General features: G+C 40.5%; 1 protein-coding gene across 5 annotated transcripts in view; it reads left to right on the top strand.

Moving 5' to 3' along the window:
• Window positions 1-16280, top strand: part of BTRC (beta-transducin repeat containing E3 ubiquitin protein ligase) — a 114934-nt gene that overhangs the window by 43447 nt on the left and 55207 nt on the right. For all 5 annotated transcript variants that reach the window (XM_083866391.1, XM_083866388.1, XM_083866389.1 and 2 more), the window contains one exon: window positions 5132-5209. In XM_083866391.1, the coding sequence (XP_083722517.1) occupies window positions 5132-5209 (78 nt within the window). The remainder of the gene's footprint in view (window positions 1-5131; window positions 5210-16280) is intronic.

Below are 16280 nucleotides of genomic sequence, written 5' to 3'. Positions count from 1 at the left end.
ATGTCTGGCATCCAGTTTGCCCTTGGAACATTTACTCTACTCTAACTGTTTGCACACTGTGTTCCCACTGTATTATTTGCTTAGAGACCTAAAATACCCAAGTAGATTTCCTACATGCAGTTGGATCTGCTGATACTACTAAAAGTACACCCTGCCCAGGCTTCTGTTCGAACTGATGTATACGCACGCAATGGCTGGAGCGAGACTTGATTGGCTTGAGGGGGTCTATTTATCAGGGAACTCGATTAAAATACAGACTGCACATGACATCAAATTTGTAATCATTTTTCCACAGCAAGCAAGCAAGCATTTTCTGTATTGGATGCAGGTGTTTAAAGCAATAGTGTGTTTTAAGGGCCAGTGCAGCACAAATTCTGGCCTTTGGGATAAAGACAAGTGTTCTGCCTGCATAAACAATATAATATTTTTTTTCCCTGAGGTCCACACACACCTAGTTTCCCTCAAGCTCATCATCTCTGTCAGGTTAATCAATAGGCACCGTATGGCAGAGGGTCAGTAATCAGTGTCATCGTGCCTTTAAATCGTGTTGAAAATTTGCTTAAAGCCTGGGCCAATTAACATCGAGATGATGAATGGATGGGTAGATGGGAAGAGCCTGGCGCTCAGGGGCTTTGTGAGAAGGAGATGCTCAGCTGTTGAGCAGCAGACACCAGCGAATAAAATCAGCCATTCATGTGAGCTCAGTCCACCCACTCTTAATGATAATGTCAATCTAGCAAAATATATACACATTGGAGTTGTCATGAGTTCATAAATCAAAGGAGTTTGTCAAAGGCATTCAGATTAACGAGGCAGCAGCAATAACAAGTCAAATTTGCATAGAGAATTGCCCGAATCTCAGTAAATTATGATCCTGTTTTTCATTTGATTATTTGCTAATGTCTCAAGAGGGAGAATGATTATATTAGCATGCAAAATCTACTCCAGAAGTAGAAATCCGAGGTATAGCAGACCAGCACACGATGACAATTAATCAGTTTCTGCATACTAGCATAAACACGCAAGGCCCAGAAATGAACTCCTTTTTTATTATTATTTCTCCTTGCTACTGATCCAAATGGTTCAGCTTGACAGAGACTTTATATTGCTTTAACAGTGTTCTGAATTGTGCCTGCAGGCAAGACATAGTTATGCAGCTATAACCAACCTATCCATCTGCCAACCAGATTGGAATTCTCCTATCCAAGGCTTCCATTAACCCCCACTGACAGCTCCAAACAGGATTAAGAATTTGAAAGCATAAAAAATAGTTGTGCTCTTCACATAGACACACGCTTCTCCCCCACCCCCACCTCCACACACTTGGAAAAAAGGCTGTGTTTGTACTCTTTTATAATTAGTGCAGGGCAGAACAGCATCAAAGAAAGCCTCCCCCAGTTGGCAGGGGTTTGATTTCCACCACAAGTGAGGCGGTACTAAAGGTAGCTCTGCCCAATTGGTAGTCCCTGGGAGTGCATTTCTCCGTGTATTATATCTCATTCCCAGCAGTGTTTTGCTGGGCTGTGTACACAAAATACTGCATGTCATCTCCTGTCAAACGCTTCAGTCTGGGGATTTCGTATGCATTGTAGCATGTTGTGTTTAGTGGTGGAGGAGGCTTCATGGGGAGAGTTAAATAGTAATAATTTCGTAGTGGTCTTTAAGACAACCTGCCATGGAGTTATATTCTGTTAATTACAGGCTGAAGTTTTAAATGCAAATCAGATTTAAAAGGGTCTCATTATAGGCAGTAGCCATTTTAGGAAAAATGAGCTATGGAAGGCAGAGCCCCTTTCTAGGAATCTCTTGTTAAGAGAGAAATATTCAAGGTTACCACAACTATGAGCTTGGGTTTCCTGACTTCTCGGTACTTCCCCTGTCATTGTGTGACCTTGGGAAAAAAAAATGTTATTTTACCTGTCTGTGGAAAGAGGGAGTGCTTTGGAGAGTTCAGCATCTAATCTTGCCTGTATTTGTTCGAAAGAAGAGACCCTTGCATGCAAGCACAAACACTTTTAGTTAAGCTTTAGTTAAGAAGGCTTGCCTGGGAAGTGAAAATTTTCCCTGGTGGAAGGGAATTTGTATGGCTCTTCAGCTTTCCATGTGCACTAGTTTTCTTTCCTTCTTTCTCCCTAGCAAATTCCATCCTTCCCCTACTATGTATGAAGTACAGTTGCTGCAGATCTTTAATATTCCCAGTGAGTACACCCAACTTACCGTCTGGATACCAAATGCTTCTTTCCAGGTCTGTGCCCGGGATGTGCATTTCAGTAACCACGAGAGGGTGCTCAGAGCAGCTCCTCCCTTTGTCTGCCTCTCATGTGGCCGAGAGCATCACCGGAGTCCTGCTGAGACAAACCTTATTCTGACCTCGCACATGTTTATCCCTCCTCCCACCTTGTTCAGCACAGAGAAATATATAGATGTACCGTTTCAGTCGATTACATTACGCTCTTCCCTTGGCCATGGCTATGTGTTGCCCTGTCAAGTGAAATTCACTTCATGCAGCTACAGTTAGTCTTGAAATATGCAGGGTCCTGTACCTGCACCTGGATTAATAGGTTTCCTTTTCCTGAGAAATGAGCGGGAGTTATAAACATCTGTGCTTTTTCTTAAGTGTAATGCTTTCCAGTCATTCTGTCTTCACCAAGCGTAACTTACTTGCCTACAAAAGTGCATGAGCAGCGCTCCTCTTTAATAGTCTGCTATCGGAGCTGCTGTGTTGGTGCTGTAGAATGGTGAGACGCCAAGCTGTGAACCACCATATGCACTTGGCAGTCTTTGTCTGGTCTTTGTTCAGCCAACCTCTTAGCCTTGCCACCTATAAAGATAATGAATGCAAAATGGTCCTCTGCTTGCTCTTAAAATTAGATGCTCAGCTTAAAGAAAAAGTAGATAACTTGATGCTTTGCAGTAACTAGAAATTTCAAAATAAGGACTAGCAGTTCACCAACAGTTCCTGCTTTTTGATGTTTGTGTGAGAGAGGATCCTTAGTAGCTTTGAAAGGCAAGAAGAATGCAAGATTTCACTGTCGAGGAGAGATTTTTGGGAAAGAGAAATTGTTCTGACACTTACTGTAGGGAAGGGGGTGGATGTTGAAAATGAATGCAGAAGTACCAAACAACCCCTTTACCCTACAGCCACAACAAAATACATTTCCTGGAAATCTGTAATAACTCACCTCAGGTTCTTATAATTTTCACTCTTGACCTTTTTTTTTTTCCCCCAAAGCACAAAAATTAAAATCCTAACTTGAATGAACCACTTACTAAGCTAAATTTCACAAGCAGAAAGAGCAGCTTTAATGTCTGACCTTCCTTTTTGTATATATATGATTCTAGCTTGTATGTTTTTATGATCACAGTTCTTTCAAAGCAGGATTTAATGTAATAACTTGGTCCTTACAGTGACCTCATACAAAATTTTTTAAAAGCTGCCCTCTTACAGTGATTTATCAGGCCTGTTTAGGATTGATTTCCATTATAAAACCCTGGTTACAGCATCCCAAATGTCATGGTGTCTTACAAGTTCTATATCTTGTTTAAAAAAAAAAATAAATTCAAAATCACTAGTTGGTCTGCAAGCCTTGATTTACTCCTGACCAGTTTATGACATCCCAAGTGAGGTTTTACTATTGTGTTCCTCTCCCTCCACCCCTTCCCTGCCGTTTCTCAGCAAACAGCTTCTGTCCCTGCCCTGTCTCGTGGCTGTCCCTTTGCTCCCCTTGCCCAGAGCGGCGGTGCCGGTGCCGGATCACGCAGCACTGCAGTGGGCACACGCTCTGCTCTGCTCTGCTCTGCTCTGCTCTGCTGACGGCTTCCCGCAGCCGCCGTGCTGCTGCTGGCCCTGCGCTGCCACTGCTCACAGGGCCGCGCTCCTCCTCTGCCAACAGATGCCACTTCTGTCTCCTGAGGTGTTGGGCTGGAAGCTGTCTCTGTGAGAAGCCAGGCAGAGCCATGCTCAGCGAAGGACAGGTTATTTGGGGGACAGGTACAGAATGCAAACTTAGAGACGCAGTCCTGAGCTTGTCTGCAAGTAACTGGAAAACCACCCTTTTCCTGGCAGAGCTCTCTCTAGGCAGTTTTTCTGTATCTCTTTAAAACCTGTTAAGTTGCTTACTACTGAATGTGTGGGAATTTGGCCTAAGGCTATGAATACTGTGGTGATCAAACTGATTTTAGATGTGTGAGTGGGATTCCCCCAAAGCTGGCTATCATAGCTCAACCTGGGTAAAGGAACACTGTCTTTCAGAGTAGCTGACTTCAGCAGTGAGATCAGGATTCTCCCCACTGTATCCAGCAGTTTTTAATCAAACATTTGCAAGAGACTGTTCATGTTCTGACACAACTATAGTTTGTCTTTAAACCAAACAATATTTGGTTTTAATCATGACATTAGTAGGACCAAAGTTTCCTGGTTGTATTTTTTACTCATGCTGGAAAAACCCTTGTATTTCTTGTTTACCTTCTCTTGTCTTACTGATCTTCTCTTTTGGAGGTGGCAGCTTACATTTTAGAGAATCAGTCTTTCTGGAAATTGTACATGTATGGGGAGTGAAGGGGCAGGAGAGAACATATCTGTACTATCATACACTACCTACACAATATTTGGGGGGTTTTTGGGAAGGATTTCATGACAACCTCTTCTACAAGAATTCAGCTCCACCATAATTTCACTATGAATTTAGGCAGCCAGGCAGACTCAGTGCAATTAATAATTGTTAGGCAGATTGAAAACATCAGGACACAGAGAACAGGGTTGCACTCATTAAAAGCCTCTTGTTTTCAACAGGTTCCACTCTTTTGAATGGTTATTCTGGGGTGTTCAGTGTTGCCATGCTGATTCAACCACCATTTCAGCTTTTCAAAGTGGCTGTTACTGGTAGTTTCAGAATACATCCCTAAAGCACGGGCTTCTTCAATAGATACCTGCACAGTGGTGCATTGTTGTGTTGAGGAGGAGAAATTCTTTCTCTGCCATAACAAGCTGTTTGGCATAAAACCACAAGTTAGCCTCCAGTATGTGTATATGTAAAATGCTACAGCCTGTGTAGGAAAAATATTGTTTCTTTTCTCCTCACAGAGTAATATTAGGGATAAGAACTGAATTAAAGCTTACTTTCTTTCACAGAATTCCTCTGAGAGAGAAGACTGTAATAATGATGAGCCCCCTAGGAAGATCATTCCTGAGAAGAATTCACTTAGACAGGTATGTGATCAGTCTCTTTAAAAATGTGATAAAACTTTCTAGCTATTTGAATCCTTAAATGCTTCTGGAAGCTGAAGTCTGGCTTGTGCTCATGGAAATCTTTTCTTTTCTTCTTTGAAGTCTTAGGAACTCACATTGTACCGAGGAAAATCAGACACAGAGATTTAGCTTTCAGGGAGTTTGATGACTCTGAAGAAATGTATGCTTCAGTATAGTTCAGTCAACTGTGACTCTAGCTTTACCTTTCTCCAGTTGGTGTTCATCAAGACCTCTTCAGCCTTTTCTCTTGTAATTGTTCTTGTCTTGTTTGTAGTATATTTTGGCTTGCCTCAAATCAAGATTCTCAAAATGTTCGACAACAATTAAACTTTTTATTGCCCTTGAAGGTAAATTTTCCTTTCCTGGAGATGATATCCAGGTTAATAACCTGAAAAATTACCTGTTCTTATTTCTTTTACATTTGTATAAATTACTAATGGGTAAAAAGGAGAAAGGATGGTCTAATAAAACAATATTTCTTTGTCCTTTATATATAGTAAAGCAGATTTCTTACCAGTTCAAAATAATTCCTTGTTTTAATCCTTGTGGCCAACAAAGGGAGTCTGGCTTGTGCTTTCTGGGAAATTTAAGTTGGATTTAGTGATTTCTGATCCATTTTCACCTTGGTCTTTCTCCCCACTGCAACCTTCAGGCAGCAGAAGTAAAATTATGTCCATGCCTTAACTGCCTGAGGTTGCTGCCTGGTGTATCAGAGTGAAACTATTGGTGAATGTGACTTAAGTGAATACCCCAGGCCACACATTGCAACAGCTGAGGATTTGTTACATTTCCTTCTGCATCTCAGCCACAGGAGCAGCATTCTCAGGCAGAGGAGTGCATTTATAACAGGAGTAAGATGGCACAATCCTGCCCCAAATCAGCTGTTTCCAGGAGAAGTTGTGGGTCAGAACCATAGTAAAGGAATCTTTTTGATACAGTGTGCTTGTGCTCAGAGTTGTTGGTTTTGCCTGGTTGGTTTGGGGTATTTTGTGTTTTAATAATGCATTGTTTTAGGAATGTTTGATTTTGTGGGAGGAGGTGTCATGTGAAGGACTACATACATGTGACTGAGACAGGTCCATCTAACAGGTACAGTCCATATAAGCCTTTTAGACATGAGGCAATATGCTGGCATAATGGCTGAGGTCCCATTTATAGCTGAGAAAGATTATCTTGCAGAATTGATTAAATATGTTAGATGAAATTTATTTCTGGCATTCAACAACAAGCAAGAGCTGGAGGAAGAGGGCAAACCTACTAGGTCCCTACTGTCTGTGTATCCCCAGGATAGGAAACAAGGTCCCCAGCATGCCAGAAGATCAGGGGGTTTTTATTTTAGAGTTATATTATCCATGGCAAGCCTTCAGGTTCAGCAAGAAGAGGTATATGACTCTTCTTCAAAAGAAAATTCATAAAAGAAATGTTAATTTAAAAGGTTCATGAGTTACTTATTTTATGTGTCTTCTCATCACATGGAGTCCTTCCTCATGATTACTGATTGAAGAAATAGATATTTACAAACTGTATTACACAGATGAGGAAGGTACAGTTTCTTGAATTGGGTTTCCATTTTGTTATATTTCAATCTGCAGAAGTATTATTAATGTCACAGGAAAGCTGTCTTTTCCCTCGGGCCCACAATTCATCATAATCAAGTAGATATCAGGAGTACAACTGAAAAACCACTTGTAGTGTCCCAGGATTTCATATTGGAAAGAATTCAATGGATATTGTTTACATTGAAGATGATTAGCTGTGTTGCACAGTATTGTTGAGATGTTGTATCAGCCTCCATCTATGTGTCCAGTTCTTACAGTGACAGATGCAGGACAAAATCCTTGGGTCTTCTACTGCTGTATCTGGGGCCTTTGTGTTGAGAACAGTGTTTGTAAATAAATTCAAGATGTAGTCTTAGTCTTAAAGCAAGTGCCCTCTTGTCTAGATCATAGGAGGTGGTTGTCCATGATATTTTGCCTTTTATGGAGGGAATTATAATTCTTTACATAGACATTGCTCCTATTTTCTATTAGCAATGGACAGGAGCAGTGGGGAGTTTTCTGGTTCTCATTCCAGAAGGCGGACATGTATTTAGCCATGTGCCTAAATACTCAAAATCACTGAGTAATAGTTACTGGAAAAATCTGGATCTCCTGTAGGAAGGCATGCAGAATGACTGCTATGTCTTACATGTATCCATACTTCATAGAACCAAAAAAATGTGACCTGCACATGCTCTCAAAGCACTAATACACAAAAAATGCCTCCCACGTCAGTGGAAAGATGCTAACCTGGTAGATATTGTGTGAACAGTTTCATATTTTCTGTTCCTCCTGTAAGACTCCCTTAATATTTCATTACTGGGGAACATGGACCTACATGCACAGAGAGATCGAGTGTATGTGGGTAGAAGTCTGTTTACTTCAATGGTCTTTCCAGTGATCATATCCTCATATTTAGTACTTTTTGATTAGTCTTAGAAAATTAATGAGATGCATCAGACCACTTCAGGGTAAGTACTATGTCTTGACATGTTCAGCTGCTAACAAGTTTATGTGAATGTGCATTTCCTTTTCTTGCCTTGTTTGCAGTGCTGTTATGCACCCTTAGCCATAATGTTTTCTCAGGTGAGTTTGTGGATCAGACATACCAGAAGATAGAGGTGTTAAGGAGGTGTAACGCTTACTTACACATCTGAAGTTGTGTGCAGGGACTGAAGATGCCGATTGCTCAGTGCTATGGAACTCTTAGTAAGAGAAATATCATTTTTCAGTTCATTAAAATAGTTTGTGGATACGGGTATCTTCAGAAGTCTCGACAAGTAGGGCTGTGTTTGAATTGCTGGAAGTAGAAGGCATGGCCACTGTTGGCTGCATGTAGGGGCAGCAAGGCAGAAGAGACGTGGAGATTAGCGCTGGGAAACAGAAAAAGGCAATGAACTTGACACTGTTAGCTGGAACAGTGAAAAGATCTAAGCTGTGACAGACTTTGGAATATGGATGCAGACGTTCAGTTTTTGTTGAGTGCTTGTTCTGACAAAATTAAATTTTGAAGGGATAAACTGAAAATCATAGTATGAAAACAGACCAGAAAAAAAACAATGACAAGTGGCAAAAGTTTTTGGCAACTTTATTTAAGCTAACAAACGAATTTTCACACTGCAAAGTTATAAATTAATTTTAATAGGCTGATCCAGATGGTCCATTTGGAAAATGGATAGCTTGATCTGTTGAAAATTAAACTAAATTTATCTCTCTCATACTTCAAACTGAAGTAAGCGTGAGAAGAGTGCCCATTAAGTCCAGCTCATACAGATGGACCGGCAGGTCACACATGGGACTAATCTGATTCATTTTAAAAATAAATGCATGAGTTATTGAATCAGGTTCCTGTTTCAAGCCTTGCATGTGAGAGTGTGTGTGTGTGTGCTGCCCTTTCAAAGGGACTCGCAAATGCTTCAGTGCGTTTTTAACCTGTGTGTTTCCATTTTAATTCAACTTCCTTGCCAAAAAACATAATTAGTTTTCAGTGCCTATCATTTAGTGTTAGACCCAAACACTAGATTGATTAGGTCAGCCATTTGTTATTTTAAGGGCTATGTCTCCATCCTTCATTTATGAAGAACATGAGCTCAATAGTCTTGGGGAGAGAGCCAGCCTTTAGAAACTGGGAAGGGGAAACTCTCTGGGGGCCCCTCCAGCCTTTTAGCTTCTGGGTGTTTTTAACAGAGCCATGAATGCAGATTTGTAAATTTATTGCAGTGCCATCTGGTTTTTTTGCAGGAACCGTATTATTGTTGGCTCGTATCTGTCTATTGTGGTGGTCACTCCCCGGGAGCTTGCCCTCATAGTCCTAAGGAAAGTGATGAATAGTGGGGGTCAACATGAATAGGTCACAGGGCAGCTGTCCGGGGCTGCCCTGAACTTGATTACCCCACTGGTTTTTAAAGAAGACGGGCACAATGCTGGTTGTTTAAAACCCTCCCTCCCTTCTCTTCAGTGCAGCAGTAATGAAGTGCCTTTTGCTGCTGTGGTTCATCTGTGGGCGAAGGTGCCTTGTGGGGAAAAGCTGGCAGCAGCAAGGCTGCCACAGTGTACCTCCTGCAAACCTCACATTGGACTCTGCTGTCTTTCTGCAAGCTTCCAGATGGAAGTCCGGGGGAAAAAATCCCTGTCTGTTACCCCATTCAGGCAAGCTCCTTAGCATTTTCAACAATTCTCCCTCTTACAGTTTTGGCACAGATTATTACCTCAATTCACTCTTACAGATTTGAGATAATTTTCTAAAATTACATGTAGCACCTAAAACATGATCTGGGCACTATTTCAAAGTTAAAATAGGCATGGTCTGATCTTAAGAGTTTAAAGCCAGTACTCAAGAAAACTGTGAGAAGCAGAAAGCGGCTGAAGAAGGTATAGCAGAAGAAAAACAACAAGTAGCAATTCTTAGTGGTTTACTTTCAGCTAGCAGCCTCATCCCACTGCTTAGAGCTCCTCTCCAGGTGTATTTCTCCTCTGCAAAAGTACTTCTGTTGGGCAAAATTGAAGCCCTCTTTTTGACTGATGAGAAAAGTTGCACGGTGTGGAGGATGAGAGCGTCCATCAGGTCCTTTCATCTCTTTGGGGAAGATGCTGCACTTCAGATTTGCCTTCTGTTGGAGAGCTGGCCTGAAGCAGGGCAGTCTTAGTCTATAAAGTTATCCTGGTTTGCACAACACTTGGTAATAAGGAGTTGCTGATTGAAAAGCCCCCTGAAATTGCTAGAGGTACACCCTTAGGCTTACTTGCAAGATTATTCTGTCTTTCTAAGGATTTTTTTCTCATTATTCTCAAACACCAACAACAAAAAAATAATTTCCATTCTTTTGTGACATTTAGTGCATGTTAAAAAGCTAGCCAAAGCAGGTCGTGCTGGAGTCTAAGTTACAATGGGAATTCTGCCTTGTGGCGGAAAGGCCACTGGGCTCTTTCAGCATTAGTGCTAATAGGAATCTGTCACCCCGCCACCGCATTGCTGCATTCCTCTGTAATTGAGTAAATTGCAAGTGTTGTCTGCTCCCCCCTGCCCTTTGTGTCCATGTCCACTTACCATCCGAAGAACGTGGGCAGTGATAAATAAAGCGCTGAACAGGGCTCCCAGCTCTTTGAAAGCAGCATGTTGCCAGCCCCCAGTTATATTTCTTTAAGTGTTTATGTTTTTCTGTATTCTTTCTCTTGTGTGGCTGGAACCCTGGGGATCCAAAGCCATGAGAGAGGCCAAGAAGCTAACAAAAGTAGCTGTCCCCTTGTTAGCTTGTTCCTTTCTTCTTTAAAAAACAAGATGAAAACCATCTGGCTCAGGGCATTACATTTTCCTCCCCCATGCACCTCTATAGATGAAGAGTTTCACCTGCAGTGAGGGTTTACATTGATTAGGGAGGGAGCAGTAATTCAAGCCTCTATCCACTTCAGTGGTACTTTGCAGTCTTTAAAGGTGCTGACCCATTGAGTTAAACTGTCAAGGGAGGATAAAAAAGGATCTTCATCCCGGGAGGTAACAGCTGCCAGGTTTTCAACACCTTGCACGCTGCTGGAAAAATGTCACAAATTGTCAGTGGAAAGAAAAATCACTTGGCTGCCATCTTCCCTTAATGATATGCCTTATAAAATGAAAGATTTAAGGGTTTAAAAATCAGCAAGTAGCTGTTAGGAAAAAAAAAAGTCCTAGGGGATTTTGAGCAATGGGCCCAACAAGATGTATCCTGAAAGACTGTGAGTAATGCATCCGAGTTAGAATAACCGGCTCTGATTGGGATGACCGTGGTTATGTCTGCACAGTGGGACAAGAGGGAAGTGAAAGCAGCAGCACAGAAGTCTAACATTACCATGCCTGTATTCAAAGAAAAAGAAAAAAAAAGTAGGAAAAGTAGTTTGATTCATAAGCCAGTGAACTGCGAGAAGACATACTGTATTTCTGCTCTTCTGAGGACAATTTGTTTTCAAGCAGCTACCAGATGGCTAAATACCACGACATTTTCTTTTTCTTCTTTTTCCCCCTTCTTTTCTTTAACAAGAGATCTAGTTTGCCTTGCTCTTTGTTTTTGTTTGTTTTAATGCTTTTATGTAGCTGAACAACCCCATGGTGTTGGGCATTGTGGCATACTCCTTTTTTGTTTTTCTCCCCCTTGTGCATTGATGGATGAGTTAAAAAAAATCTTCAGCTTTAATGTAATTTCAGGTAACAAGCATATTGGACTAAGGCTTTTTGTTTGCATTGTCTTGAGGTTTTTTTGTTTTAGGGGCCTTTTTTCCATGTTTGTTTTAGGTAAGTCATTTTAATTGTACTGGGTAATTAGAAGGTACACACAGCCAAGGGAGCTTTGTTATGGTAATTGCTCAAGAAAACCCACTCCCCAACTACCATTGCTGTGTGTTAAGACACGTCTTCCCTCTAGTGGCAATATTAAGGACTCTGGCTTTCACAGTCAGCAAGGTGTAATTGCAATATGACAAACTGTGCTTTAGGGAAAATCCTGTAAATGATCTAGTTTTTTTGTTTCGCTAGTCTTTATTTTGTCTTACAACTTTCTGTGGAGACTGTCCTTCCCAAGGCTGGGCTAGGGATAACAAAAATTTCATCTTAAGAAAATAGTCGAGGCGGATCCTGGGTAATGTCTTACAGCTTGACTTAATTCTAGTCTTCTTTTTAATTACCTGTTTATAAAAACGTTTTTAAATTTGTTAGGATTACTTAATTCTTTCAGAAGAAGCACCTCATTTGAAATAAATAAATAAATTGCATTTATTTTAAATAGTCCATGTGAAAGACCTTTAAAGGGTAATTAATGCAAGTCTCCTAAGACTCTAAATAAGATGAAAGCGATCTTTCCAAATCTGCTGGAGTGATTTGTTTATATAACTTCGCACTTCTGCTGAATTCTTCTGAGTCTAATAACTTTTTTTCTAACCGTTTGGCAATTTGTGCTTAGCTACGAAAGCCCTTGTTCAAAAAGAACAGTTTAATAATCTTTTCCCTGAAAATGACTTGAAGGGAGCATATGGGTTTTGTCTTTTTGCTGTGTTTTTATTAGTGTTATCTTTCTCTGATAAATCATGTAATTACTAACTATTGGGGGGGGAAATCTTATTGAACTCCTGGGTTGCAGCTTCTATTAAAAAGTGGAGCTTTGCTCAGGGACTGAGGATTCTTTGAATGAATGGCCAAAGAAATGGATTTCAGTTGGTAGAAAAGCTGCACACACATGGAGCTCTGCCTGGGGTTCAAGGTTTGAGGCTGGTGCTCAGTGTTCATCCAGAGATATACAGACAAGAGTAGAAATGTTTATGTGTTTGTGTCAAAGAGCAGGATCATACTTTCTTTAAAAAGAAAAATGTAACCAAAGACACTCAAGGAATGAGATCAGATACAGCTCTATCTTTAGTGAACCATAGTCTAGTGCCTCTGTGGCATTTTAAGCCTTTGGCTGAGAGCGAATACAGCTTTGTGGTTCCCCTGCTTCTGACATGATTTGGTGCTCCCATATATTTGTAGGTTTCTTTTTTTCTTTCATTAGAGCTTGTTTGGCTATAGGGCTCCTTAACACTCTTCTCAAACGGCTTTTGCAAGGTTAAAGGAATGCAGCTTGGTAACAAGTTTGTGTCATTTTAAATATATACCTCCCAGTAAATAAGGAGGAGTCTTGCAATCAATCCCTTTTAGTGTGTTATATGTTTCACCTGACAACTAAACCCTCTATTGATTAACCATTACTTTGTTAGATAATCTCGTGTCATTGAAGCCACTGTAAAAATTAAACTCTTTAAAATGTTTTACCCTAGCAGCAGTGCGAAAATTGAAAACTTGTTCAGAATTACAGCCAGCTTCCACAAAGAGGGTAGTTTTCAACAAACTGGTTTATGTTTGCATGCTTTATATGCAATATAAAAACATATTAGAGCACTCCAACGCAAAGCTATCTGCCTGTAGCATTGAACCAGGCTACCATTTCAGAATAATTTTCCTTGATGAAGAAACCTCTTATTTTGATGAAAGATGAAGAGAAACTTGAACAGTCTTGGTGCAGATTAGATGAGGTATGTAAAAGGGTCAAGCTTTAATGGTGAACTTGAGAAATTTCCTTTTCTACGGCTTCGTTTTGGCTTTGATTTTCCTGCTTTTCTTCCAGGTAAGTCAATGTTCCCATGGGCATTGGAGCAAATGAAAGGAGGTACTCTTAATGTTGCAGTGTAGCATCAGGCATCCTCAAATGTTTCACCTAACATGGAGGGCTCTGCCTTATTACTTGATGATACAACATTAATTCTGCTTTCAGAATTCTCTAGTCTATTCACTGGCCCTATTCACAGTAACTGTTGGTATAGGAACAGTATCAGATGAAACCAAATCACCAAGTCCAGCAGCCATTTTGTGTCTCTGCAGAAAAGCATTTGGCAACTACCATATAGTACTGCCTTGACTATATGTTCTCCAGGCTTCTTATGACATGGCCTCATGAGCCAGATGGAGCTTCTTTGTAACATTGGCAGTACATTTCCATTGAGACCTATCAAGCAGAGTGACATTACCTCTTTTTACTCTTGACTCTAAGGGAGAACTAGGTTTTCTGTGTTTTGCTTTCGACCCCTTAAAACATATTGTAGAACATACGTGTGACTCTTCTTCATCCTCTTTATTCATCCCACAAGGGAGGATTCTTCTGTGAGAATGTGAAAATATGAACTTTGTAACTTTGCAAAGTTAGTAATGTATGTTAAACTGAAGAGTACTTTATGATTTATTCTCAAATATGCATCCTGATGTGTTGAATTCACAATATATACTCTTTTTAATTTTCTCTTTTCCCCGTTTTACTTCTACTGAGAAACAAAGAGCTGCTGAAGGACTAAATGGTCGTCTGGTAATTTGGCACATACATAAATCCTTATGTAATAAAATTACTGTGTAAAAGTTGGCTCTTACAGTAAAAGCATGTTCTTCTCTCCTTATGTGGCTGAAAAGATTGGGAAGGAGGAGTTCCTTGGCATATTGTCAAAGGGCAGAGGGGTATATTGATAGCATGAGAATGCCCAGGTCAGTTAGACACAGAGTCAACTCATCCACTGCCAACTTCAGCACTGTCACTGGAAGCTACTGTTGAATAAGAGCAAACAAGTCTGGCCTCTTTTGGTACTCCATTGCCATCCTATTCCTGCAGCACCTACTGCTGTTGCACTAGGGATGTCTGTGCCGAATATCTCTGGAGCTGCTGTCCATGAGTTGGTTTAGTCCCTTTTTCCGCTTCTGATGATGTTTCTCTGCATGATGTCCTGGGGTAGGAAGCACCAGAAGTTCACTGCCAGCTGTGTGAAGAAGTATTTAATTTTATCTTCTTTAAATTTATGCTATACCAGTTCTGTCAAATGTCAGTAGTCCTGGTATTGTGGGATTTGATGAACAAGTTATGCTGGAAGTTCAGCTGTTCTCCCTGAGATGTAGTGTGTGGGTAAAAGTAGTCAAAATCAAGAAATACACTGCATTAATTATTTGTATTTGCATTCTGACATGCATGTAACTTTTACTTTAGTAACTTCAGTGCATAGTCATCTTGTTTCATTCTCAGAAAATGCTGACATCTTTAGATTCAGCATTTAGTATTTCACATTTTGTATTTGGATTGTCTACTCTCCCCCATTTGTAAATGTGGAGAAAACCTGTTGTAAGCCCAAGTTTTAAAAAGTTGGCATGCAGCCAAGGTTTGTGCATACCTGTCTTGGTAGGAAAAAGACTGACATGATTCGAGTTCATGGTTCGGTTCACAGAGCCACAGACTTCCTTGTTGCTTTCAGTAAATGTTTTTGTGGCTGAGCTTTTAATCTGCAAAGTGGAGTTAGTAGTAGCTTTCATCAAGTCAGGGCTCCTCATAAAACTTAGAGTATGTAGCAGTCAACTTGTGCAGAAATACTGCATACAGAATTGTAGAAATTAAATTGCAAGTGAAAAATATCACAGATTTACAATAAATGGGTTAAATTACACAAATGTAAAAACTGAACAAAAAATGTTACCAACTCTTCATAGTTTTTTCATCTTCAAAATCTCGTTGAATTTAACTAATATCATGCCTGTAAAATGAAGTTTGCATGGTATTGTCTGAATGTCAGTGCAAGGCAGATGGTATCAACTTTTTGTCTGTCAGTTGGGATGCTGCATCTAAGCCCCAGTTTATAGTAGTTTATACCATTCTGATTTTTCTTCTGAGGAGAAAGTTTTATGCATACCAGGGTGATGGTTTTATGATGTTGGCAAATACTTCCAGGAGGCAGTCAGACTTCTGTTTGCTTGTGGCCTAATCCAGTTTGAATCTGATCCTCTCCTGCTGAAATATGCACTTTGCTCATCTGCACAGCACCTTGAAAGAATTCGTGTTTGAATTTTTCAGTTTCTCCTTCTAGAGTCAGAAATTGCTTGGTGACTGCTAGTCAAAGCAGATATCAATGTTGTGACATGTAAGGAGAACTGGAGACAGAATTTTCTATATTCCTGTCTGTCACTGGTGGTTTTCTGGTTAGAGAGCTCACTGAGAAATAAAACATGAACTGCTAAAGCAATGGAGAAGATAGGGCTTCTCTGCTCTCTTTTATTTCTGTTTCATGGTGAACTTTAAAGGGTCAATAGGTAAGGTGGAAAGGACTCTGATTTCCTTAATTTCTCCAAGAATGTTTGTACTATGATGGTCCAGTACAAATCCACCTAAGTCAGTATACTGATTTCCCATGGTGTGCAGCAAGGAATGTTTCATGAGGATCCTAAGTTAGGTGAATGTTATAAACTGATTGTGAACACTCAGTTCCCATCAGTTGGTGCTTACTGAGCTGGGGGCTGTTGGGAGCACTGGCTTTGTGGACACATCTCCTATTGTTCCGCATAAACCCCTTTTAATCTTTTTGCATCCTTGCCTCTGACATCCTGTGCCGTGTGCCCCTCTGCCAGTTTTTGTGTTGCTGCTGACAACATTTTGCACAGTCAGGCCTCTGGCAGAGGGGCAAGAGAGGGAGAT

Source organism: Zosterops lateralis, assembly GCF_965231275.1.
Source record: "Zosterops lateralis genome assembly, chromosome: 8".
Taxonomy (NCBI): domain Eukaryota; kingdom Metazoa; phylum Chordata; class Aves; order Passeriformes; family Zosteropidae; genus Zosterops; species Zosterops lateralis.
The sequence above is the reverse complement of the archived record's forward strand: the minus strand, read 5'-3'. Positions and strand labels throughout refer to the sequence as shown.